At 38.8% G+C, this 26,408-nt stretch overlaps 1 protein-coding gene across 2 annotated transcripts in view; it reads left to right on the top strand.

Moving 5' to 3' along the window:
* The window catches only part of RMND5A (required for meiotic nuclear division 5 homolog A), a 60,084-nt gene that overhangs the window by 17,277 nt on the left and 16,399 nt on the right, over window positions 1-26,408 (top strand). For both annotated transcript variants that reach the window (XM_044918518.1, XM_021697318.2), the window contains exons 2-4: window positions 3,848-3,990; window positions 20,068-20,202; window positions 21,745-21,845. In XM_044918518.1, the coding sequence (XP_044774453.1) occupies window positions 3,848-3,990; window positions 20,068-20,202; window positions 21,745-21,845 (379 nt within the window). The remainder of the gene's footprint in view (window positions 1-3,847; window positions 3,991-20,067; window positions 20,203-21,744; window positions 21,846-26,408) is intronic.

The following is a 26,408-nucleotide window of genomic DNA, read 5'->3' as shown; positions in this document are numbered from 1 at the left end:
GTAACTCTGTGAGCAGAGAGGTTCATAGAGGAGATGAAGGTACTGAGGTTGGGTAAGGTTTAGATACAGAAATGGCCAGAGTAGAGCTACTGAAGCAGTTAGATTCATTTGGCTCAGGGTATGGAATACCTTTTAGACAAATTTTGAAATTTTCCTGAATTATCAAGTCTTCTCTTAGCCTAAATTATATTATTAGAAGTTGGAAGCACCTGATGCATACTTTGTGCAATTGTATCTAGAGAAGAGGGCAGTTTTTATTTTGGTTACATCATATTGGATTGGGTATCTTATGGGCACTATCTTCTGTTTGCTTATCTTTTTACTTCTCTCAGTGGTTGTCACTGAACTAGACTTAAATTCCCTCTTCACAGTCCCTACAACCTTCTAGGTTTCTTTTCTTGAAACTTTAGAGAAACTCTTTTGTCATGGTCACTGATAACTTCCACATTGTAAATCCAGTGGTCAGTTCTCAGTCTGTATCTTATTTGACATAGCAGAGCATTTAACAGTTATTTCTTTCTCCTTGACACATTGTCTTTACTTGGCTTCCCCAGCACCCTGCTTGATTTTCCTCCTACCGCACAGTGTTTTCAGTTGTCTGTTAGTCTCCTTTTCCAGTTCTACTTCATCTTGGTCTCATAAACTTGGAGTTTCCAGGATTCCCATCTTTTATCACTTCTTTTTGTCTGTACTTACTGCCTTTTTTGATGATTTCATTTAGCCTCATGGCTTTATGATTTTTTTTTAAAGATTTATTTGTTTTAGAGAGAGAGTGCAAGAGAGTGCAGGGAGGGGGGCAAAGGGACAGGGAGAAGAATCTCAAGCAGACTCCCCATTGAGCACAAAGCCCAACATGGGGCTTGATCCCAGGACTCATAAGATCAAAGCTGAAACCAAGAGTTGGACACCCAACTGACTGAGCCACCCAGGCACCCCTAACCTTCTGGCTTTAAGTATCATCTACATGCCAGTGGCTCACAAATTTGTAGATCCAGCCCCATGTTTGCTCTTGAACTCCAGGTTTATAAATCTAACTCACTCCACATGTGTACTGGGGTAACTACTCACATACCAAATTTAACAAACCCAAAAGTGAACTCTTTCTCTCTTCCTTCCTCTCATACCTGCTCACCTTTTAATTTTTATCATTCTAATTGAAGACAACTCCATCTTTCCAGTTGACTTAAGCTAAAATGTTTGGAGTCATCTGTGAGTCCTTTTCTTGCCTCATACTCAGTCAGGAAATCCTATTGGCTTTACCCTCCGAATATATCCAGAATCCAACCACTTCTCACCACCTCCACATCTAAAACCCTGGGCTGATCGCTTCTCGGCCTTTTGGCTAAGATCAAGTGTAAAACCCTGGGCTGAGCCACTGCCCTCTTATCTGGATTGCTGCCACAGCCTCCTAACTTCTCTTCCTGCTTCTGTTCTTGTACTTCTGTCTTGAGCCAGAATGACCATACTAAAATGTGTTAGTTTATGTACCTGTTCTGCTCAAAACCTTGCAGTGGATACCCTTTCACACAAAATAAAAGCTAAAGTCTTTACAGTGCCAAAAAGGCCTGCAAGATCAGGACCCCCATTATCTCTTAAACTTTTTCTCCTTTTGTTTTTCTTTGCCAGACATCTACTTTAGCCACACTGGCTTTTTTGCTATTCCTTAAATAATCTGGGTATATTTCTGTAAGGGCTTTTGTCCTCTCAGCCTGGAATGCTTTCCCTTGAAGGGGAGGAGAAATAATTTTTCCTTTAACCTTGTGAGTTCTTGGCTGAGACCCCTGTAATAAAAGGCAGATTAACAAGAGAAAAACAGCTTATTAACATGTATACCTTATGTATACAAGGGAAGTTCTCAAAGAAAAGTAACTCAAAGAGGTGGTTTAGAGTTCAGGCTTAAGTACCATCTTCAGCTAAAGATGAAAGAAAGGTGTGGGGAGGCCAGTTTATCAGGAAAAGCACAGTAAACAAAAGTAAGGTTTGTTGTGCAGGTATAAGTCTGACCTTTCTTCACTGATAAGTTTCATATGATTTAGAGCCATTCTTCTCTTCCTGGTGTAGAGAGAGAGACACTCTTACTAATGGAGATTTCCCTCATAAATGTAAATTTCCCTTACAAAAGGGTGACTTCTACTCTGTTTTTAGAACTTTTCCTGTATCTGCTGTTTCTCACAGTAACATGCTCAAAATAATCCTTATGCCAAAGAAGCATATTTTGGGGTGGCAAATTCTGCTACCCTTCATCCCCACAGTAGCCCCATGGCTGGTTCCCTCATTTCTTTCAAGTCTTTGCTGAGATATCACTTTCTAAGTGAGGCCTATCATATCCATTCTGTTTAAGATTGTAATTGTTCAGCTCACATACACTCTCCATCTCTTTTACTCTGCTTTTTTCTCCCCCAGTAGAATATATCCTCTTTTGTCATAGTATATATAATTGACTTATTGTGTTTTTTATCTTGCTCATCAGAAGGTATCTTGCTCAATAAATATTTGTTGAATGAATGAACATCCTAGGGCTGTTGTACTTTTGGGGTTGTTATTGTTCAGAATCTTGAACCCCATCCCAGACCTCTTGAATTAGATACAGGGGGTGGAGGTGCAACTCCTTTGTTTTAACTAGACCTTCAGGTGATTCTGATGTAAATTCAAGTTTAAGAACCACTGCTATATCATAGTGAGTAGTTCAGAAGCCAGGCCTGTTGCTCACAGGTGGGGATATATAGATGTATGAGGTAATTGATAAATGTTTGCTTTTCTTCCCATCTTCTTCTCCTCCCTTTTTCCTGAGGAGATAGCACTGGGAAAGATGATATAAACTGTAGCAACTTTCAGTTGATTTAGCATGTGTATCAAGGTCCCCAAGACCACCTTTAGGTTCCAGTTATCACTAGGAGGACACACAGGAATTAGCCTGTAGTCCCACTCATGGCTAAGATTTGTTACAGCGAAAACGACACAAAGCAAAATCGGCCAAGGGAAGAGGCTCATGGGGCAAAGTCCAGAGGAAACCAGGAGAAAATTTCCAAGAGTCCTCTCTCGGAGTGTCACACAAAGCAGGATACATTTAATTCCTCCAGCATCAGATTGTAACAAGTGTGAAGTGTTGTCTACCAAGGAAGCTCATTAGAGACATAGTGCTCAGGGTGTTCATTGGGGACTGGTCATATAGGCACCCTCTGCATAGCACATACCAAAACTCCAGACTCTCAGAAGGAAAGCAGGAATTCGGCTTAAACCTCATTGTACAGTTTAGGCATAATGAGACACTCCTATCAGTTAGGGTGGTGGGAACCCTGATAAGAATGGCTCACTGTGCCTTATAGATGGGGATATGTTAACTCTTTTTCTGCTATGTTCACTCTTTTCATCCTGGTATCCAAAGAAGTTTGTTGGGTTTTTTTCCTACTTCTTTATATAGATTATAAAGCATTTAGACTAAATCTCTCTTTTAGGAAATTGAGTAACAATGAAAATGTTTTGAGGATAACTTGAACAGTTTACTTTAAGTGGATTGAATAACTGAGTTTATTCAGTTAGACATATTTTCTGAAAAATGCCTTGGCAGTATCATTCACAGTCTGTGCTATTTTAGTAATTACAAAAGTGGCTTATTTCATAGTAAAGTTTTCTTATTTATTCCAAAAAATAAGATAACTTTCTTAGCATTCACTTGAAAAATGTTATCTATGAATGTGACCATCTGTTTCAAAGCAGATGTTTGTTTTTCTTCACTTTTCTTCCAACTTTCATGTTCTAAAGGCCTATTTGAAATTTGCCATCTTTGGGTTTGCTTTTGTGAGTAACCAATCTTTCTTTCTTTCTTTCTCTCTTTCTTTTTTTATAGGCCAAGATGCTGAATTATCAGGGACACTTTCACTTGTTTTGACACAGTGCTGTAAGAGAATAAAGGACACTGTTCAAAAATTGGCCTCAGACCACAAAGACATCCACAGCAGTGTTTCTCGGGTTGGAAAAGCCATTGATAAGGTATGGTGTTGAAGGAAGTGTCTGGGACTTTTTAACATCATCCTTCATCTCCTGTCACTGCTCTGATAACATTTGCTTTCTTCAGTTCTTTTATGCTATTCCTTTCATCCTGGCTTTTATTAATTTTTTCAGATTTGGTTTTACTAGTTATTCTTAAAGTTTGCTCTTGATATTTAAAAAAACAAAAATAAAAACATTTGCTTATATGACTATAGTTCCTGGTATGATGAGTGAATTTCCAAAGAAATTTTAACTCCTGTGAGGGAGTGTGTTTATAGAAGTAACTTCCTACTTCCTGAATAGTTCCCTGGTAGTGACTCTGTCTCTCTTATGGGGCGATTAGGATAATACCCTTGCATCTGTCTCCCCTGCATCATCCTGTTGTCTTCCTGTGTGCATGCTAGTCGCTTTTCTCCAGTGTTGCTTTCTGTGTGAGTGAGTGGGTTGGTTGCAGTCTACTTCTGTTGGGTGATCGTTCCAGTGACATCTCTTGAATCTTTGACTTAGTGTTTTACTTATAAGTGGTTATTTTTAGCACTGGGCCAGTTTTGCCCTTGGAGTTCATAGTGGGGCCTAAGAGATAGGGCCTAACTACCTCTGTGTGATACCTCTGACTACATCAGCCATTGGGGAATTTGTAACTGTTTATGGATGTTTCTTTGACACAAACTTGTGGGAAGGTAGGAAGAACTTTTGGGAGAGCTCTTTGTAGAAAAAACGAGTCCTATGAGTTGCTTAGTCTGAATGTAGGAGAGCTAGTAGCTATGATGTAGATAGAAACTCATGGAATCCAGAGGGTGACTTTGTCTAACTCATGGGTAAGCCTACCTGTTAGAAATTATCCTGTAGAGCAGTAGTCTTGAAGGGCTAGTCTCCAGGCAGTCTAAGGCGGAACTATCTGCTTCTAAGGAGATATTGCTAACTGGTAGGTACAGTGTGACTGGACAGTGTGTGGCAGGGGCTCTAAGGATTGTTTGGGTAGCTGTGGTTTACAGAAGTGTTAGTGACCTTTCAGAGAGCTTTCACCACTCCCATAGTGCTGAGGGTTTCAACTTGGCAAAAGAGGCCTGAGAAGTAGTCTTGGCAGCAGCAACACGGTATTTGGATTAGTGATGGCATTTGCTAGCAAAGGCTGGGAAGGCAGGATTCTCTGAAATAACTTTGAGGTTGTGATGCCTGTTTGGTGACTCCAAGAGCGTGAACAAGCTTTGGAAGTGGCTTTGGCATCAGACTTTTTGGGGGCTATGGCATTGGAAATCTTCAGTTGGTATGTACTAGCTTAAGGGCTTACTGGAATGGTGGTGGGGCACTTTAGAGAGGATCTTAAATCACTGTGGGTGAGGGACCTTCACGTTCTCTAGGTGGTGTTTAGGAAGCTTTGGGTTTTGGTGGCTGACAATGACCAAGGCAATCTAGTGATTCTGATGGTTCAAGCCCTTGGAGGTAATAGGAGGCATCTGCTTGACCACCAGGCTGCTTGTAGTTAATGACAGAGGGTGGGGACAGCAAGACCAGAAGATGCCATGATAGTGGGAAGAGCTGAAGTTTTCATAGCAGCCAATCAGAGAAAGTATCTGAGAAGAGATCCCAGATTCAAGATAGGTGAGGATGGCCTCAGCAGCCATATCTCAAGTGTGTGGACTGCTGGCCACTAGGATCTAGAGCATTTGGGCCAGTAATTGACCAGCTTTGTATTCTACCACTGATAGGGTGACCGTGTGTCCCCATTTCCTAGATTGTGCCTGTTGTCCTGTCAGATTATTAGAACCTTCTTTTTACTCTTGTCCCCCTAGTTAATGGTGACTTGCAGAGCATGTCTTCCTGATCTAGCAAGTCTTTACAAATACTCATAATTGTTGTCAAATATTTTGGCTAATTTTGAGACAAAGCATTTAAGTGTATTTGGTGCTAGAAACAAAAGAATCCCTTTGAGAATGGATACCACGGGAATGCATAGTGAGTAATGTACATTGTGGCTTTTTTGGTGTGGATGTGTTTGAAGTGAATGTTCCTAATTATATATTTTAATTTACTCATTTCTCTTTGGAGGACATTTTTGTCATGTAAGTTATAAGGGCTTTTTCAAGAAAAAAATTTTTTTGTGTGATTTTATGTTGCTGTGAAAGTAGTTTAGGTTCTAGGTGACCTGGATTCCAGATTCTTCTGATCCATCCTATGACACTTCATTGTTAAGTTGATACTGTTTGTTAAGTGTTTGTTGAATTATGGTCCTGGGGCACAGAAGAAAGCCTGGATCTTTTAACCCAGTTCTGTACCATTTTTCAGTGCATTTTCTCCCTCCCTCTTTTTTGGGGTGGGAACATCTGTTTGGCCTGAGCTGTAACAGGAAGCTGTTACCTACACTAGAACTACCTAGACACTGTGCTTCTCACATACTTGAGGAATTCTGTGTAGGCTGTTGTCGTATAGGACTCCACTGACTTGTAGTTTGGACCTGGTAAATTTGTACAAGCTTCCAGGGCCACCCATTGTAACAAGGCTGGGTGGACTCCTATGGGCTGGTGGTGAGCAAACAAGATGAAGCTGAAGCCATTGTGGCACACAGGCCTTTATATACCACAAACAGACTTGAGTAATAAACCGGAATGCTGTCCGGCAGCCTGTGAGCACCTTGTTCTGGACACATGTTCCCACCCTGCCAAGAGGAGGACAGAGAAGCTGGTGACTCCTTTATGAGCAGGCTGGTTTTGAGTGAGGAACATTAGTAAATTTTTGACATGCTTAATGATTTTTTCCTTTAATGTTTTAATGCTTGTTTTAAAGTTCTTTAGTCATCGCTTAATGTAAGCATAAAAAAAGTTTGTGGTGTTAGCCAAGGCACTTTCTGGCTTTTAATTTTGTGAACATAAAAAAATTATTGAAGATTTCTGCCTTAATGTGTTGACTATTTTCAGATCATAGTATGATCCCTATTTAAAATAAATAATATCAGCTATTGGGTTCTGTGGCAAATTATTTTTAGTAAAAACAATGTGTTGGCCTATTTTTAATTTCCTCTCCCATTTTAAGAACATCTAGAATTCTCTCCTGCTTAGGGCTTTTACTTCAGTGTTTAAGTCTTTTGACTTTTTTTTGAGTTTACTTCCTAAGTAAGAAAAGTCAATAAAACCATTACTGCTTTAGATATGTGTGTGTGTGTGTTTATGTTAAAATAAATAGTGCTAAGATTTTAAATTGTCTAAATTTAGACACAGTTGTGGGATAGTTGAAAGCACAATACATAGTCCATGTTCTTTAGAAGAGGATGGTCTAGTTCGGTTATGTAAGAGTGCTGCTTGTACACGTGAAAGAGCTGGGAAAATTCTGAGGCAACATAAGATAAATTTGCATGGGATGCACTCTGTTTACTGTAAAGTAAAGGGAAGATCATTGTGCTCTTATTTAGTCTAAGTTTTGTGGAGTTGGTATCTTAAATTTGAATTGGGGGGGGCACCTGGGTGGCTCAGTTGGTTAAGTGTCCGGCTCCCTTTTGGCTCAGGTTGTGATCCTCGGGGTCATGCTCATTGTGGAATCTGCTTCTCTCTCTCTCCCCCTTTTCCCCTCCCCCTGCTCACATGCATGCTCTAAATAAATAAATAAATGAATAAATAAATAAAATCTTTTAAAAAATTTGACTTGGAAGAACAGTTAAGATTTCAAACAGCAGAGGTGCAGTTTTCTGTAGGACTGAGGAAGAGGCTAAACAACTGAGAAATGCTGGACTCCTGTGAAAGACCCTCGGGGACTGACTCTATTGGAGTGGCTGCCTAATCAGGAATAGGGTTGATGGAAGGCCTAAGGATTTGATTCAAGGAGATTAGGGAAAAAGGGAGTGAATGATATAAGCAGTTGAGGATTTGCTTGCCCTCATTAAATAGGATGAAATTAGACTAAGGAGAAGCCCAGAGTAGGAAGATAATAGCTGTCATGTATTGAGTGTTGACCATGTTCCAGCTATTGAGCTGGGCGCTGTACATATATTTATATTCTATGTATAGGAACATTGTTCCCATTTTAAGACTCAGATATTAAGTAACATATCCCACGTGTACAGCTTGCAAGTGGTGAATCAGGATTTGGAAAAAGATCTCACTCATGAGTGCTACACTAGGAAATCAGGCCATTGCAGGGCTGGTAGTGTTTTAAGGGGGGAAATAAGGGTTAAAAATAGTTTTTAAAAAGCATCAGCCTAAGCTGATCTGCCAGTAGATGGAGCATCTACATGGGTGAGTTAAAATGTGACTGTGTTAAAAAATGGAGTAATGCCATAAAAAGCAAAATATAGAATATTTAAGATAGTTCTGGGTGAGCCATCTGGAACTTCCTTTTATGTAGGTATGACTGGGGTATGAGAGGAGAAAAAGATACCAATGGGAGAAAAGGTGTTGGATTTGGCCTTAAATAGTAGCTGAGATATAGAGTGGGTGAGATCAGGTATGTACTAGCTCTGAAGTTCTGTTATTATGTAATGGATAAATCTTTATATAGTAGAGAGATGTTATTGTTAATGAAGGAAAAAGGAAATTAAAATGACTAGAAATAGAAAATACACTCTGATTAAGAAAAAGAGCTAAGTTGAGTTCTGAAATACAGACAGATAATTTGATAATATATTTTGAGTATTGAATTTTTAGAATTACTGAAAAGGAATGGTTAACAAAGTTATAAAAAAGACAACAGTGATAAAAAGCCAGGAACATATTCCCTAAAAATAAAATAAAACATGTCAAACTAACTCTTCTCCCTGAACTACTAGTGAGTAATCCAAGAAAATGCACTAGACTTATGTGTCTAAATTTTTGGGAGGCATTTAATAAAAACCTCATATCTTTGTAGTCAAGATGGAAGGCGTTTCTTTTTAAATTATGTGATTTGGATTAGGAGCAGCCACATGCTCAATACCTTGTTGGGTTTGGCCATAGTTGCATGGTCTTAGGATCAATCTGACCTACCCAGGCTTGGCCACAGTTGTTTGCTCCAGGGTGGGTACCTCAGAGTCCTCTCTAGGATCTTTCTCATTAGAGCTCTTATGGAAAGAAGGGCTGGGAATATGTGCATCTAGAAGTGATTAGTAGTCCCTGAAAGAATGTGGTCTGTTGTGGGAAACAAAATTCTTCTTCAGAGAGAAACAGAGCAAGAGGTGGGGGAGGGAACATCTTTTGAGGTTCATCTACCCTCTTACCTACCCCTGGTTACCTGAGCCTTTCTTCAAATCCAGCTTGTTTGGGCAAAGGAGATTTCTGTTTGTAGGAACCAAGAGTCCTGACTCACAAGCAGCTAGATGCTTTCTGGGTCTCTTCACTTATATCAGGCTCCAGTTTCTGTGAAACAACATTGGTTTTGTTTTTTTCAGTCTGAAGATCATTCTCAAAAGAGAAGATGAGTTAAGTTCTGTTTTTTTTTGCTGTTACACAACATCATTAGCTCTAAGCTCTGAGCCTATCTTGTTCTTATTCTGCTCTGAGCTGAATGAAACTACATTCTTTAGTTGATAATGATAATTGTTTGCATTATAGTCTAGTCCACAGAAGAAAGCCTAAACCTTTGCAATCAGGTGTCATATTAAGATGCAGGATCAGAGAATCCCACTGGGCCTGGAGGTGTTATGGACCCACTTTTGCCTGAGGCTAGAAGATGAAATAGCTTGCTTAATCTAGCATCCAAGTCAGGTTGGGTTGAGAGGGAAAAGGGACCTTACAACCCATTAAGTTGTGCCACCTAATGCAGTGTGTAATTGTATTCGACTGATTTTTAAATTAATGAATTTGTTCTTAATGCCTGTGTTAATGTGTTTTTTGTTTTTATTTATATTTTCTAAAATGAAGACTTTTCAGTGTAGAATCAGAAGATTTGGTGGCAAGGCCTGGTTCTCCAATTTAGCTACTGTTGTATTGAAGGCTTTCTGTGGGATAAGGTCCTGGTAGATATTTTGGTGTACATTATTTAGTTAGTCTTTACCAACACTTTGTAAGATAGGGATTATTGTCCACAGATACAGGTGTGAAAACTTTGATCAAAGAACTAGAAAGCAGATGGAGGAACTGGGTAAATACTAAGATTTTATGACTTTGAAGAAACTTCCTTAACTGGAGTTCCTTGAGAGAATTAACTCCCGGTGAGTGTCCTTGGTCATCCTCTGTATGTATGAATTTCTCTCTTATGCATCTAGAGTGGTAAGAGGTATGTGCTGTCTTTGGGAAGATTAGTAAAATAGTTCCTCAAATTTCTGTCGTCTGTTCAGATAAGGAGGCAGTTGGGAAAGCAGATTGACCAGAGCAGAAAGGTATGTAAAATAATTGTGAGGGGTAGGGATGCAAATGTGACAGATGGTTAGATTATGGAGCATTTTAAGGATTTTAAAAGCCCAATGCTGGAGTTTGGCATATCTCTGACCATGTCACGTTACTCTCCCCTTTGTTTATAAAGTAAGAACTTACTAGGATGCCTCCCCCCCCACCCCGCTCCTTCCTTGATCTGGCACAACCTGCCTCTCTCTTAACTTTGAAAACCAAAAAGAAGTATGACTATCATACAGAGGACAGAATGGAATGTTTAAGAAGGTAGCATCTCCATCTAGAAATGCATCTACAAATGCTGATTATGACACACTACTGAATTTATTTTCCAACCATAGTTTGCAAGGCACCGCTGGCTGGTATATGCCCAAATATGGATTATTTCATCTGAGACCATGTGCCTCATCATCAGCTTTACTAGGTTTGCTAAATTTTTCCCTGAAGGGCTTATACTAAATTACCGTCCTACCAAACATGTATTAAACACAATTCTGTTTCTCATCTACACTTGGTACTATCAGACTTGAAATTTTCTGAATATTTCACATCCATCTGATTAATTTGTCTAGTTGTATAAATTTGCATTTCCATCATCATCTTTGGGGTTGAGCATCTTTTCATGTTTTTGACTATCAGAATTTCTCCCTTTTGTGAATTTCTTGCTCATCTTTTGTCCACTTTTTTTCAATTAGGTTGTTTGTCTTTATTGTTTGGGAGGAATTTTGGTTGTTTTGTTCTCATATTGGGAGGAATTAAAAAAAAAAAACACACACCTCATTTGGATGTATGTAAAGTATGTATGTATATATGTATGTAAAGTAGATATCTTTTCCCAGACTGAGTGGAACCAGAATCCAGGTCTTCTTAATTCCCTGTTAAGTATCCTTTGTGGTCTACCTCTGTCCCTCACTGCTAAACCAGATTAATTGGATGCTTAGTAGAGAAATTGATTCCTGCTAGGTGTAACAATAGCACATTGTTAGGTTCATATACCAATTTTTCTTCAAAAGTAGGTGGGGGAGTTTTTTTTTTTTTTTAATTATTAACGGTATTAAAGAATTGACACTTAAGAATTAAAATAATTACTGAGTTTTTTCTTGTATTGTTACCATTGCTCAATAATTAAAATTTCAGGGGTGCCTCGGTGGCTTGGTCGGTTAAGTGTCCGACTCTTGATCTCACCTCTGGTCTTGATCTCAGGGTTGTGGGTTTGGGCACCATGCTGGGCATGGAGCCTACTTTAAAAAAATACATAATTTCATAAACTTTATTTCAGAAATGTATTGGTTTTGAATGGTGAACAATCAAAACCAGTCCTCAAAGTCTAACCAGTTTGTAAGCATGTTCATGATGTGGCCAAGGAGATAGGATGATCTGTTTAGATTTCATAGTTTCATAATGTTTTATTAAAGTTATTTACTCCTTCTCTGTCTCAGTTTCCAGATTTTATTTCTTTATTTCTTTATATATATATATATATATTTTTTTTAAAGATTTTATTTATTTGACAGAGAGAGACACGGTGAGAGAGGGGATACAAGCAGGGGGAGTGGGAGAGGGAGAAGCAGGCTTCCTGCCGAGCAGGGAGCCCGATGTGGGGCTCGATCCCAGAACCCTGGGATCATGACCTGAGCCGAAGGCAGACGCTTAACGACTGAGCCACCCAGGCGCCCCTCTTTATATTTTTTTTAAAAAAGGTTTTATTAGTTTATTTGAGAAAGAGAGAGCAGGCATGTGGGTGGGGGAGATGGGAGAGGCAGAGACTCTCAAATAGACTCGACACTGAGCACGGACAGTTGCGGGGCTTGATCTCATGACTCTGAGATCGTGACCTGAGCCGAAAACAAGAGTCAGATGCTTAACCAGCTGAGCCACCCAGGCACTCCTCAGCTTCCACATTTTTAAACTTAAAATCGTCAAAAATATGAATGGCACTGAAAGTACATACATGAGATAGTGTACGAATTAATGTATCGTTTCTAAGCTATAACATCCTTGGCCAGGAAGACACACCCTTGAATGTGTGCTTTTTTGTTTTTGATTCTTGTTTGAATTCTGCTTTCACATTTAAGAACATCTTTTCAAGTTTTTTCTTGAAAAATGTAAAAGGAAAAAGTACAGTAAAACAGAAGTACTAATAATAGATATTTCTTTTTATTAGCCACTTCTTGGCTTGTTTGCAATGCTACTGATTTCCTGCAGCCATGCAAACGAGTTTGGTCACCTAGCAACAGAAGCTGGAACTGATCCTAACACTGAAGCAACAGAAAGAACATACAGTTATAACAAAAGGAGTAGCACTATGCTGCATTTCCTCAACCTCTTTATACAATTTTAACTTTAATTTTTACTACATGTGAGCAGAAAATAAGCTGTGAAAGTAGTTTGTTTTTCTACCTTGATAGTTTAAACTGGAAAGTCAGAATGGTAGAAGGGAGCTCAGAAAATTTCATCTAATGCATTGCTTATTCATGTTTAGTTATATTTTCCAAGACTATGGAATTAGAATTTGAATGCAGTAAAGATATCCTGAGCGTAAGGGTGTTTGATTTTTTCCTTACCCATATAGCAGTGACTAGGGTATACCTTATGGAAATAAAGGTATGTGAGGAGCGTAGCAAAATTGTTTGAATTTGTTTAAAAAACTCTTACATTTTAACATTTTCAGATGATCAAAATTAACTTTTTTATGTATATTAAGGGAAGATTTGAAGGAATTCTTTTTTTGAGCAGTTATCTTATGGTAGCTATTAAAATTTGGACTTAGTCGATACTGCCAAATAAAATAGTCTCTTTTAACATGCTCTGTCCTTTGAGATGACCGTTGTGTCTTCCAAAGTTGTTTCATTTCTTTCCTGCAGAACAGGAACCTTATAAATTTGTTGGGGTTGATGGGATTGGAGTATAATTATTAAATGAATAAGTAGAAATCTGAAGGCTATGTTTGGATTGAATGAGGTCACTAGATCAGTGAGGAATCTTTCTTACATAGTCTCAATGATTCTTGCTTATAGGGTACACTTAGACATTGAGAGAAATACAGGCAGATGCTGGAGTTTGTTATAAATTGTGTCATTTTCAGATACCCATTCCTTTATTCATTTGAATGGCCATTTGTCTGGGGCAGAAAATATGGGACAGTGTCTATGACATCATCACCCGTATGGCCTCTGCTCTAGTCTGGAAGAGGAACAGAGTAGCACCATCTCCACTTCCAGCGTTGTAGTGGTCATAGATGGCATAGAGATACAATAATCTACTCAAAAGCATTGGTGAACTGTTATAAAGTCATCTCTCAACAGGCAGAATCTGATAATCTGATTTGAAATTAGCCTTATGCAAGCAGTTGTGGCTTTTTCTTCAGTGCTAGGGACAGCCTATTTAGTATTTGTGTGGTAGCTATTGCTTTAGCATCTAGGTACTTGGTATTATTAGTATTCTTTAGGTTAAGTACTAGACCAAGAAAGAGGTCTATAAAAAGCAAGTAAATAAAATTTAAGATTCTGACGGTAATTTTGCTTGTTCATTTTTGGTTTTTGTCCAAGTAATTCTGAGTCTTAATGTATGTGTTTTGTTTTAGGCTATTGGATTGACATCCAAAATAAGGGTAGATAGCTCTTTAAAGAAAAATGTGCTCAGTGTTGGAGAGGAAAACTCCTGCATTGTGGTCATTGTAAATGGTGGGTGCTTAGCAGTTTCTGCCTGTTCTTGTATGTGCTATAAAATAATCCTATGTTACTTGGTCTGAGTTAAGCAGCGATTGCCTAGGATTGTAATTTCAGTTAAATCTAAATGATCTTGTCTAATTAAATTTATGTGCTTAAAAAAATGCAAGAGGTTTATTGGGGGGTAATGCCTATGTAAGATTTAGGGAGTGAAAGTAAAATTCGTTAGGGAAAGCTTTTATTTTTTATTTTATTTTATTTAAATTTTATTAGTTAACATATAGTGCACTATTGATTTCTGGAGTAGAATTCAGTGATTCATCACTTATATATGACACCCAGTGCTCATCGTAAGTGCCGTCTTCAATACCCATCACCTATCTAGCCCATCCCCCCCCTCACCTCCCTCCATCAACCTTCACTCTGTTCTCTGTCATTTAGAGTCACTTATGGGTGCCTGGGTGGCTCAGTTGGTTAAGCGACTGCCTTCGGCTCAGGTCATGATCCTGGAGTCCCGGGATCGAGTCCTGCATCAGCCTCCCTGCTCAGCGGGGAGTCTGCTTCTCCCTCTGACCCTCTTCCCTCTCGTGCTCTCTGTCTCTCATTCTTTCTCAAATAAATAAAATCTTTAAAAAAAAAGTCACTTATGGCTTGTTTCCCTCTTTCCTTTTTTTTCTTTTCCCCCTTCCAAATGTTCATCTGTTTTCTTAAAGTCCACATATGAGTGAGATCAGATGGTATTTGTCTTTTTCTGACTTATTTCACTAGGCACAATACACTCTAGCTCCATCATGTTGTTGCAAATGGCAAGATTTCATTCTTTTTGGTGGCTGAGTAATACTCCATTATGTATATATACCACATCTTCTTTATCCATTCAACAGTCACACTTGGGCTCTCTCCATAGTTTGGCTATTGTTGATAATGCTGCTATACACATCAGGGTGCACATACCCCTTTGAATCTGTATTTTTGTATCCTTTGGGTAAATACCTAGTAGTGCAATTGCTGGGTTGTAGGGTACTTCTATTTTTAACTTCTTAAGAAACCTCCAAATGGTTCTCCATAGTGGCTGTACCAGTTTGCATTCCCACCAGCAGTGTAAGAGGGTCCCCGTTTCTCCGCATCCTCGCCATCATCTTTTGTTTCTTGTGTCGTTAATATTAGCCATTCTGACAGGTGTGAGGTGGTATCTGGTTAGGGAAAGCTTTTAGACCGCAAGGTAGACTTGTTCTTTCTTCACTCTTGATGTTCAGAATTTACTTTTGGTATCATTTCCTTTCTATCTCAAGAATTTACAACAGTTCTTTTAGAGCAGGTCTTCTGGCAACAAATTCAGCTTTCTTTCGTCTGAGAATGTTTTTATTTCATCTTCGTTTGTACAGGATATTTTTACTTGACATAAAATTCTGGGATGATCATTCTTTTAGTACATGAAAAATGTTGAGTGACTTCTTTCTAGTCACCATGGTTTCTGTGGAGAATTCTGTAAGCAATGCATCACTTTTCTCTAGCCACTTTCAAGATTTTTTTCTTTGTCTTTAGTTTTCAGCCATTTGATTGTAAGGTGTCTGGGTGTGGATTTCTTTGAGTTTATCCTTTTACGAGTTTGCTGAGCTTCTTGAATCTGTAGATTTACGTCTTTTGCTAAGTTCAGGAAGTATTCATTTTTTTCTCCATTACTCTCTCTTCTTCTGGTACTCGGATGACATACATATTAGATGTCTTGTTGTCCCACAGGTCTCTGAGGCTCTGTTCATTTTTTCCAGTCTTTTTTATTGTTTAGATTAGATAATTTCTGTTGATATTTACTGACTTTTTGTGTTGGCACCTCCATTCTGATATTGAGTCCATTCAGTGAGTTTTTTATTTTGATTACTGTGTCTTCTGTTTCTTTGATAGGACTTTCTGTGTTTTGTTCGAAAGTGTTTACTCTTCCTTTATAAAGCAGTTTTATAACTTTAAAGTGTTTGATAACTTCAGTACCTTTGTCATTTTGGCATTGATGTCTGCTGAACCATCTATTCCCATGTGAGTTTAGATTTTCTTGGTTCTTTGTATGCCAGATGATTTTGGATTGTATCCTGGACATTTTTAATACAGTTGACCCTGGAACAACACCCTGCACAGTTGAAAATCTACATACAACTTTTGACTCCCCCAAAACTTAACTACTGATAACTTACTGTTGGGTGGAAGCCTTACTGATAACATGAACAGTTGATAAACACGTATTTTGTATATGTGTTATATACTTATAATTCTTATAATAAATTAAGCTAGAGAAAAGAAAATGTTACTAAAATCACAAGGAAGAGGAAATACATATACAGTACTGTGGTGTATTTATCAGAAAAAAAAATCATGTATAAGTGGATCTGTGCAGTTCAAACCCAGATTGCTCAAGGGTCAACTGTATTATGTTACAAGACTCTGGGTCTTGTTTAAATTCTATGGAGAATGTTGATATTTCTGTTTTAGCAGTCAACCTGGTTGAGTTCAGGCTACAAGTTCTGATCAGTGTTCTCTGAGTTGTGGTTTCAATGTCAGAACTATTCAGATATGTCTTATTTGTCTGCCAACCAGTGGCCATTCTGGGACCTGGAATCTAGTTCTGTCCCCTAGTTCAGTTTTTAAAGTCTGGTATGTTGCTTAGGGTCGGCCCTTGCATGTGCAACTGGAGAATGAGCCTAGGAGTTCATAAACAACTTTAAGGGGTCACTTTTCTGATTCTTCCCTCTCTATGATCTCAATGGGACTATATGGTTCTCTGGGGCCACATTTTTGGCCATTTGGCCAGAAAACTGGGGCTTTGTTTTACTCTACTCTTCTGTACACTTACTATGACTATGCCTGTATCTGGGGCTAGGTGGTGGAAGGACAGAAAGCAAAGATGCAATAGAGGTTTTTGCCCCTTCTTGGGACCACAGCTCCTCTGATTGGAGAGAAAGGACCCCCTCTGCCAGAGTTTTAGGTTGCCTGCTGTAGTAGGCAAAATTCTAAAAATACCCTCCCAAGATTCTTGATCCCTGGTTATTCAGACATTTATCTAGGTACTGCTTTGAAGGGATTTCACAGGTATAATTAAGGTTACTAAGCAGTCGACCTTAAAATGGGGAGATTATCTAGGTGAGCCTGGTATAATTTTACAGGAGCCCGTAAAAGCAGTGGAGGTTGGTAGAAAGAGAAAAAACAGATTCAAGAGTGTGAGGGATGTCACCTCTGTTGTTGGCTTTTGAACATAGAGGGGGCCATGAGCCAGGGAATATGAGTGGCTTCTAGAAGCTGAGAACAACCCCTACAGCCAATTAGGAAACAAGGACCATGGTCTTAAAACTGCATGGAACTTTATTCTGCAACCTGAATGAGCCTGGAAGCAGATTCATCTTGTATTCTCCCAGATAAGAGCCTAGGTCACTGACACCTTGATTTCAGCTTTGTGGGACCTGGAGCAGAGAAACGGTGTGAGCCTATTGGACTTCTGATCTGTCAAGCTGTGAGATAATAAAATTGTGTTGATTTAAGTTGCATTGGAAAAGTAATGTACCATCAGACTGCCTTGAACTAGAGGTGCAAGAAAATGGAGGGAAAATACATGTGATTTCTCTTCCTCTCTGGGTGATAGGAGAAACCCATTCCTGTTTCTCATGCTGGAACTAGAGGGCTTCCCCTGAACACTGTGTCCACATTCTGGATGCCTAGTTCTGTGTTTTGGCTGTATCGCATCCAGGCTGAGAGGTATTGGAGGGAGAAAAGTAGTAAACTCACCACTAGTTCTGTGACCCTCTTCCCAGTCCACTTACTACTGTCGATGGTTCCTGACTTAGGATGATTTGACTTACAATTTTGTTTTACTTTATGATGGTGTGAAAGCGATATGCTTCCGGTAGAAACTGTACTTGGACTTTTGAATTTTTATCTTTTCCAGGGCTGGCAGCACTATGCTGTATGTTACTCTTGTGAATCCTGGGCAGCAGCACTGAGCTGCAGCTCCCCGTCAGCTACACGATCACGAGGGTGAACGACCAGTACACTTAGAAGCGTTTTAATGCTCGTATCACCATTCTGGTTTTCACTTTCATTACTGTATTGAGTAAATTACATGAGATAGTCAATACTTTGTTATAAAATGGGCTTTGTGTTGATGATTTTACCCAACTATAGGCTAATGTAAGCATCTGAGCATGTGTAAGATAGGCTAGGCTAAGCTATGATGTTTGGTAGGTTAGGTATACTAAATTCATTTTCAGTTCATGTTATTTTCAGTTTATGTTATGTTTATCAGGATTTAACCCATCATAAGTGGAGGAAGATCTAGAATCACTTTTTAGTGTCCTCAAATGGCTGCTGCCTTCACTCTGCTGATTTTATAACTGCATTCAGTGGGATAGACAGGGTGGAATGTGCTTACATGTAAATCTTACCCAGAACTGGAACTCTTAATGTGTGTTTTAAGAAAATCTTTTAGTTTATCATAAAAGGAATATTTGCTCTTTTTGTGGAGAGTGGTACTCTCCAGTGATAATCTCTGCTAATACTTTAATGTATATTCTTTTGGATTTTTTTCCTAAGCATTTGCAAGTATTCCTTTTTTAAAAAACAAAAATGGGGTCATAATTTTGTAAAACTTGCTTTTTTCACTTAAGGTGTCATGGCCATTTTTCCATATTAGTAGATATATAGTAATGAACCTCATTTTTTCATTATGAATAGTAATATTAGAATATTAGCAACTACCATTTCATTTAACCAATAAAGGAGTATATTAATTTGCTAGGGCTCCTATAACAAAATGCCACAGACTGGGTGGCTTAAACAGACCTTTATTTTTCCACAGCTCTGGAGACTAGAAGTTCAAGATAGGTGCTGGCAGGGTTGGTTTCTGCTGAGGCCTGTCTTCTTGGCTGGTAGATAGCCACCTTCTCCTGGGATCTTCACATGGGGTCTTCATCTGTTTGAAGTGCCAAGACAAAATACCATAGACTAGGTTGTTTAAACAAAGAAACTTATTTTTCTTACAGTTCTGGAGATTGGGAAGTCCAAGATCAAGGCGCTGGCCAACTCATTTCCTATTGAGGGCAGACAACCTCCTTCCTGGCTTATAGATGACTGCCTTCTCACTGTGTCCTCACAGGGTGGAGAGACAGAGAACACGCTGGTGTTTTTCCCTTGTCTTATAAGAGCACCAGTGGTATTGGATTAGGGCCCCACCTTTATGACTTCATTTAACCTTTATCTCCTCCTCGCAGACCATCTCCAAATACAGCCACATTGGTGGTTAGGGCTTCAGTGTAGGAATTTGGGAGGGGTGGGGGGGGGGGGGGGACACATACAGACATTCAGTCCCTAACACATGGGTGTTTCCTCTGTACTTACCTGTGTCCTAATTTCCTCTTTTTATAAGGATACCAATCCTATTGGATTAGGGCCCACCATAATGACCTCATCTTAATTTAATGAGGTACTGGGAATTAGGACTTCAACATGGGAATTTTAAGAAGATGCAGCCCATCATAGGAAGGTGCTTTTATTTTCTCCACTTAAGATAAGGAAGCTAAGGCTCAAAGACCTTGACTGATTTGGCCAAGATCACACAGCTAGTAAGAGAACCAGGATTCAAACCCAGGTAGATTGGCCTCAGAGCCTGCTCTCTTCATTACCTGGCCATTCTCCCACCCCCAACCCCTACCTTGGCACAGCAGTTGTTGGGCTGTGCCATGATTATTTAATCCTGTGTTGGGCGTATGGGTTTTCTCTCTTTTCCAATTAGACAATGCTGCATTGAATATGTTTTTCTAGGTAGCACTGTACACCTGAAAATATTGCTATATCGTGTAGAAATAAATTTATTTGAAATTATTAAATGTATTTTCCCAAAATACCCTCTGAAAATGTACTCATTTACTCTTCTAGCAATAATCAATAAACGAGAGTGACAAGTTTTAGAACGGAGCAGTGGAAAAACGACTTCTTTCATAGGCTGCAGATGATTTGAATTGGGTCCTTACTGTGGATATTTGAGCAAAATGAAGGGCACTCTTTCTGTTAGGTGGGGTGAAAATCCTATAAAGTGATCTATCCTAGCCAATTCCTGATCCGTTTTCTTTTTTTTTCAGAATTTTGATTCTGACATTAGCAGTGTGGGAATAGACGGCTGCTGGCAGGCAGACAGTCAGAGGCTCCTCAATGAGGTGATGGTGGAGCACTTCTTTCGACAAGGAATGCTGGATGTAGCTGAAGAGCTCTGCCAGGTAACAGTGTGCCGGTGTGTGAGGACATGCAGCAGAAAACGAGGGGGCTCCTTGGGGTCTTTGAATCTTCTGCTGGCCGTAGAGAGATTTTTAATATCAGGGCTGACCTCATTGTACTAGGAGGTCTTTTTTTTTGGTGAAAACTACAATTCTAGAACTTCTTATTTGAATTGTTTTTTCCTTATCCCTGCCACATCGCATTGGTCCCAGGTCATCAACCAAGGGGTCAAAAGTGATACTACTTTCTCCATTTCCTCTTTTAATAGGGAAGGTAGGATAGCAGAGAAGAATCTGGCCCAACTTGTAGCATTTTGTTTATCAGATGAGTTTTAAGCTAAAATTTACTTCAGGTGAGCAGCTTTTGTCTTTTATTGCTAGTAGACATAAGGTTGGGGCTCTCAGAATAGTCCACCAGTATCACCTAGTTGTGATGGTGCCAACTGTCATGTGTTGAGTCCACAAGCCAACCCCTGCCTTTATTCCTCACTGCAATCCTGTGAGATAGAAATTGCTAGAAATTGCTTCCATTCTATAGATAAGGAAGCTGAGGTCTGGAGAAGTGGTTTGCCCAAGGCCATACAAGTTCCTTCGTGAAGGAACTAGGATTCAGTCCCAAATTGACGTCTTCAAACTGTATTCTAAGCCACCATGTGCTATTGTGTTTTCTGTTTAGAAAAATGAAGGACTATAAAGATTAAATAGTTTAAAGCCAGTCTGTAAACCAGACCTCTAACCTAAGCCTTTTCTATTTTATTTATTTTTTATTTTTTAAAAGATTTTATTTTTAAGTAATCTCTACACCCCATGTGGGTCTCGAACTCACAACCCCAAGATCAAGAGTTGCATGCTCTACCGACTGAGCCAGCCAGGCACCCCTTCTATTTTAAACAATTCAGAAAAACAGTAACTCGGGTCTTTCTCTGTTCCTTATGGGAATTTTGTGTGTGTCTGTATAAATTTCCTAAAGGCAGTTATGTCAGTTAGGATTAAGCTTATTTATAAGTAACAAAGACCCAAAATACCAGTGCTTTAAAAAAAAAAAAAATGAAGTTTATGTCTCTTGCACAGAATTAGGAGGTGGTAAGCCATCCACAGCAGATATAGTAGCTATGCTCCATGAGGCTTTTAGGGACCTAGCTTCCTTGTAGCTCTGCTGTTTCTAAGGTGTCCCTGTCCTTATGGTCCAGGATAGCAGTCAGAACTCTAGCTACACCTTTTGGTATTCCAGAAAGGGGCAAAGAGTATATGTGTCTGTTTCACTGGCCAGAATTTACAACTCACAAAGTTGAGTTGTACATTCTCTGCTAAAGTTGAGTACAACTCTTCCATACAGAGCCGGGTACATAACTGTATGGAATACAAAGGGATTCTACTACTATTAGAAAGAATGATAGTAGGGCTCAGTCATCAGTCTGCACCATAGAAATACATGTTAGAAATTATTTTTAATGGATTGACCCATATTTTATAATTTAGAATATGTTTTTTATCATATCTCTTTACCTTATTACTGCTAACAAATGTTCATTCTATTTTTGTCAGGAATCCGGTCTTTCTGTAGACCCAAGTCAGAAAGAACCATTTGTGGAGTTAAATCGAATATTAGAAGCATTAAAAGTCAGAGTTCTGAGACCTGCTCTGGAGTAAGTTTCTGTGTTTGTTTTCTTTCAAATATTTGGGGAGAACTCTCTATAAGGAAACCTAATTAGAAAACACATTTGAGATTTTGATATATACACACACACACACATATACATCTGTACCTCTCACCTGGGGTAGACTTCAGAGAAAGCAAGGAAGAATTATTTTCTTCCTTTTAACTTAAGTAAGAACGGGGGATGTACAAAGAGGATAAAATGGTTTGAGCTTTCTTTGCTTATCAGTTGATCTGAATTCTCAAGAGAGAAAAAGCGTTTCCTATATCCAGGCTATTCCACTACTTTAGACTAGCATTATAACTGAAGTACTATTGTTCAGGTGGTCTGAGTTTGATATTTGAATTTCCATACTGTGTGGGGTTCTTTGCTAGCATTCTAAAAAAACAACTTAGTTGGTTATTGGAACTAAATGGTAGGCATGAAGACACAAATATTGTTACGAAGGAGTTCTGTGCTAATTACCACCATAAAATGTATTGATTCACTGTGAACTTATCATTGATAATAAATTATCTTGAATTACTGAGTAAGCTGTGATAAATAATACCCTAGAGCAGGAACAGCAAAGTTTTTTGTAAAGGGTCAGAGTAAATATTTTAGGTTTTGCTAGCCATATAAGGTCTCTATCGAATATTCTTCTTCGATTTATTTTATAGCCCTTTAAAAATGTAAAAAAAAAAGAGAAAACAAAAAAACCATCTTGGCCATCTGGTGTACAATATGGGCAGCAAGCCATATTTGGACCTTGGCCATAATTTGCCGACCCCTGTCCTAGAATTTTTTAATGTGAGGATTACCAGGTTTTAAAAAGAAAGAAAGAAAAGCTCATAAAATAAAGGGAAGAAACTGGATGATAGAAACAGTGATACTGGTGTGAGGTTCTAGCCATAGAATTCTGGTACTTTAAAATTGGAAGTATTTGAGATCATTGTTTTCAGGGAAAAAAAAAAAAATAGTTGGGAAGATTCTTGTTGATTTTTATAAAATGCACCAATTTTTTCTTCCATTAACCAATTTAATTCTTCATAGCTTAGTTTTTTTTCTGATCATTTATCAGTTTTTTAAAAAATTTTCAAAGTTCTGAAACTAGCTCAGATGAACATGGAGAGATAGATTCCTGTGTAAGTTTATAAATGATAAATTCCTGTATAAATTATAAATATGAGGCAGGTAGGTACTGTATCTTTAAAAGACATCAAATAGTACCATTGTGTATGGCGCACATTACCTTTACAGTCTGTTTATTTATTTATTTATTTATTTTTAGCAAATGTTAGATTTTCACACATTGGGAGATTAAATTGCCAAGTACCACTAATAACTCTTAAACAGAATATAGCAACCACTCTTCTGTCTACTTTCATATTTTACCTATATGATTAAACATCTACAGAGAAGAGCGAGGGAGCCTAAATAGAGAAATGTATGGGTTTCCCAGTTGTTTTATAGTGATTTGGAAATAATATTTGAGCTGTTCAAGGAAATAGTCATTTATCCATTAATTTCTCAGGCTTCTCATCCAACTTCGTTGAGTGCTTACTGTGTGCCAGAGACTGTACTGAAGGCTCTTTCTTTTGGAATGAAGAAAATTTACAACACCCTTTTCACTTTGTGCTTTTTCTGTAAGATCTGTTTCTTACTGATAACTATATCATATATATCAATTTTTCTATAAATGTTTTCTGTTATTTGTAGTCTCAAGCAGTGCCTCTCAGGCAAAGGGAGGGCTCATTCTGTCCACTTGGTGTAGTAACAGTGGGAATTACTACAAAGTAAAAAATTTTTCAAAATTTCACTCTTCTGGGAATATTGGCATATTAAATAGTATCAGTATAGGGGAATATAGCGGCAATTATAGTTAACTCTTCTTGAGTGCTTATTATATACCTAGCATTGTTTTCAGCATTTTACATGTATTCACTTACTAAATCCTCATTATAACCCTGTGAAATAAGTACTCATTTTATAGAGGAGGGATCAAGGCTTGGAAGTGCTTTGTGGAAGAAAAGGATGTGGAGTCAAAAGGTCACATGAAAACGCTTCACATGATGTCCCCCAAATACTCTTCTCCAAGAGTAAGCACATTCCAGGGGCCATCAGTAAAGAAACTCATTTAACTTTGCCGAACTCTTGTTTCCCATGCATATTTGACCAAAGAATCCTTGTTCTTGTCCCCATCCCCCTAAAACACTAAAACCCACAAAACTGGAGTTCTGCAGAACCGAAGTTTTGAAATGATAGCTTAATAGAAATGTCTGTTACAGCAACTCAAACTTTTCCAGTTCTTGCCTATTCCTGGTAGATACAAAGCAGGTATTTCCTCAGCATCCTTAATGTGCAAGGTACAGAGAATTCACTTCATTCAGCTTGTAGCAAAAGTTGAAAAATATGGGACATCAGTTTGGAGAAATCTGGTTTGGATACAAGGCAGAGAGTATCTTTCAGTCGTGTGGCACCTTCTATTTGCACATGCTGGGAGGCTGTGTCTTGGAACCCCCATGAGGGGCTGCATCAGTTCCTCCAGGCAGCCTGAACAGTTGAGGAGGCAGAGGCCAACCACAAAAATTAGTATGGATAGAGAACATGGAAGGAACTTTGGAGAGCATTAACTATCATTTACAAGTAGTAGACAGTGGAAAGAAGGCAGAAAAGAATGGTGCTAAGGCAGAAGGCAGAGAGAAGTGGCAGAACAGCTAATTATATACACAGCTCTAGTTAGGACACAGCCTACTCTTTTGTTCCTGCCCTTTATATTTCTGAGTTTGTGTACAGATTTTTCTTCTCATCCAGATTGCTTTATCTATTTTTTAAGTTCTTTTTGGCACCTAGCATGGTACTTCCTTAGATAGCTTATTGCATACTTCAATAAATGATGGAATAGTTTGAAGGAGAACTTTGAACAGACATGACCCCCTCCTTCATGTGGTAGATAGAAGTAAAGCCAAAAGTAACTAGTTCAACGAGAGATTAATAGTAACTTAATACAGAGAGATGGAGAAATACTAGAAGAGTAGAAACTGTCCTTGCAGGTATGTGCCAGTTATTGACATTTTGAAAGTGCTGTCTTCAGAAGCCAGTTGGTTGCCTTCCTAAAGGTGTTTCAAAGAGCAGTGTTACCTTGGTGGATTTGCCACAGCCTAGGATCTGACTTAGAACTTTGCAGACTTGGAAACCTGGTTTTTCAACACTGAGAAGCAGGCCCAGGGGCCTCCTAGCACTCCTTTAGAAGAATTTGCAGTTCTGTTTGGAAAGCCTCAGTAGAATGCTATGAGGGAACAGAAAATGACTGAATGGTTATGAGAAAGAGAGAGAGTGAAGTTAAAAGAATTTTTCACAGAAGAAAGAGAAAGATTTTGTTAGTTTAGACCACAGAAAGATTTTAGATTAGACAGGCCATGAACAGTATCAGACAGGCTGTTGAAAAATGAGAGGACACCCCCTCTCCAAGCCTAGTGATTAGGTGGGGCTAGAAATAAAAAACCACAGAGGGGTGTGGGATGAGCTTGCCATTGTGGTCTCTTTGTGGTGTGAACAGTGGCTCTAAGGAGAGGAAAATGCTTGCCAGACTTAGAGAAATTGTAGTATCAGTGAAGAAAACAGTTTATTCATGGAGAAAGGTTTTAGAAAATGAAAATGAAGGGAGCAAGCTGTAATACCTGATCAGAGAGCCTTGCTACCACTGGAAATGGGGGTGACAATGATTAAGCAGTTTCTGATGTCTGTTTTGTTTTTAGTTTTGGCTTCCTATAGGTGGGCAGTCTTGCTGACCCAGGCATTTTTTTTTTAATAGCCACATAGAGCCACAGAAGAAAGAAAGCTCTGATAGATATACCATTGGAGAAAAGGAATCAAAGTTTGAACAAGTTGGATTTTTTTTCCCAGAGTTTGAGTTTTTGTTTTTATTTTTGTTCGTTTTGTTCAGGGTGGTTCTTAATTCTGAAAAGGCAGAAGAGGTAAGTGAAGGCATGCATTTTTAACTCACTGTGCCCATGCACTAAGTGTGGTGGTGAAGGAGCTACTCTATTAAAAAGAAGCTAATTGAAAATGGAAAGAGGTACCCGGTGGAAAGGACACAGAAGATAGTTCAGTGGACTATAAAGGCCAAAAGGGAAGAAATACTTAGGGTGGTAACATCATTTTCTGTTATCTGTTTTATGTTTGTTGCTAGCAAAAGTTTATATGCAGTTCCAACACAGGTATTCTTCAGGAGGAAGAGTACAATATGTCCTCACTTGAGGATATTGGAAACGAGTGGGTGAACCAGGACTATAGAGGAATTGGGAATCTTCTTAAAAAGAAGGGCAAAATTGAAACAAACTGTCCCTGAGATTAAGTGTTTAAGAGAATAAGGACGGGCGCCTGGGTGGCTCAGTTGGTTAAGCGACTGCCTTCGGCTCAGGTCATGATCCTGGAGTCCCTGGATCGAGTCCCGCATCGGGCTCCCTGCTCGGCAGGGAGTCTGCTTCTCCCTCTGACCCTCCTCCCTCTCATGCTCTCTGTATCTCATTCTCTCTGTCTCAAATAAATAAATAAAATCTTTAAAAAAAA

This window comes from Neomonachus schauinslandi, chromosome 10 (genome assembly GCF_002201575.2).
Source record: "Neomonachus schauinslandi chromosome 10, ASM220157v2, whole genome shotgun sequence".
In the NCBI taxonomy this organism is placed as follows: Eukaryota; Metazoa; Chordata; class Mammalia; order Carnivora; family Phocidae; genus Neomonachus; species Neomonachus schauinslandi.
This window is presented reverse-complemented; position numbering and strand designations above follow the sequence as displayed.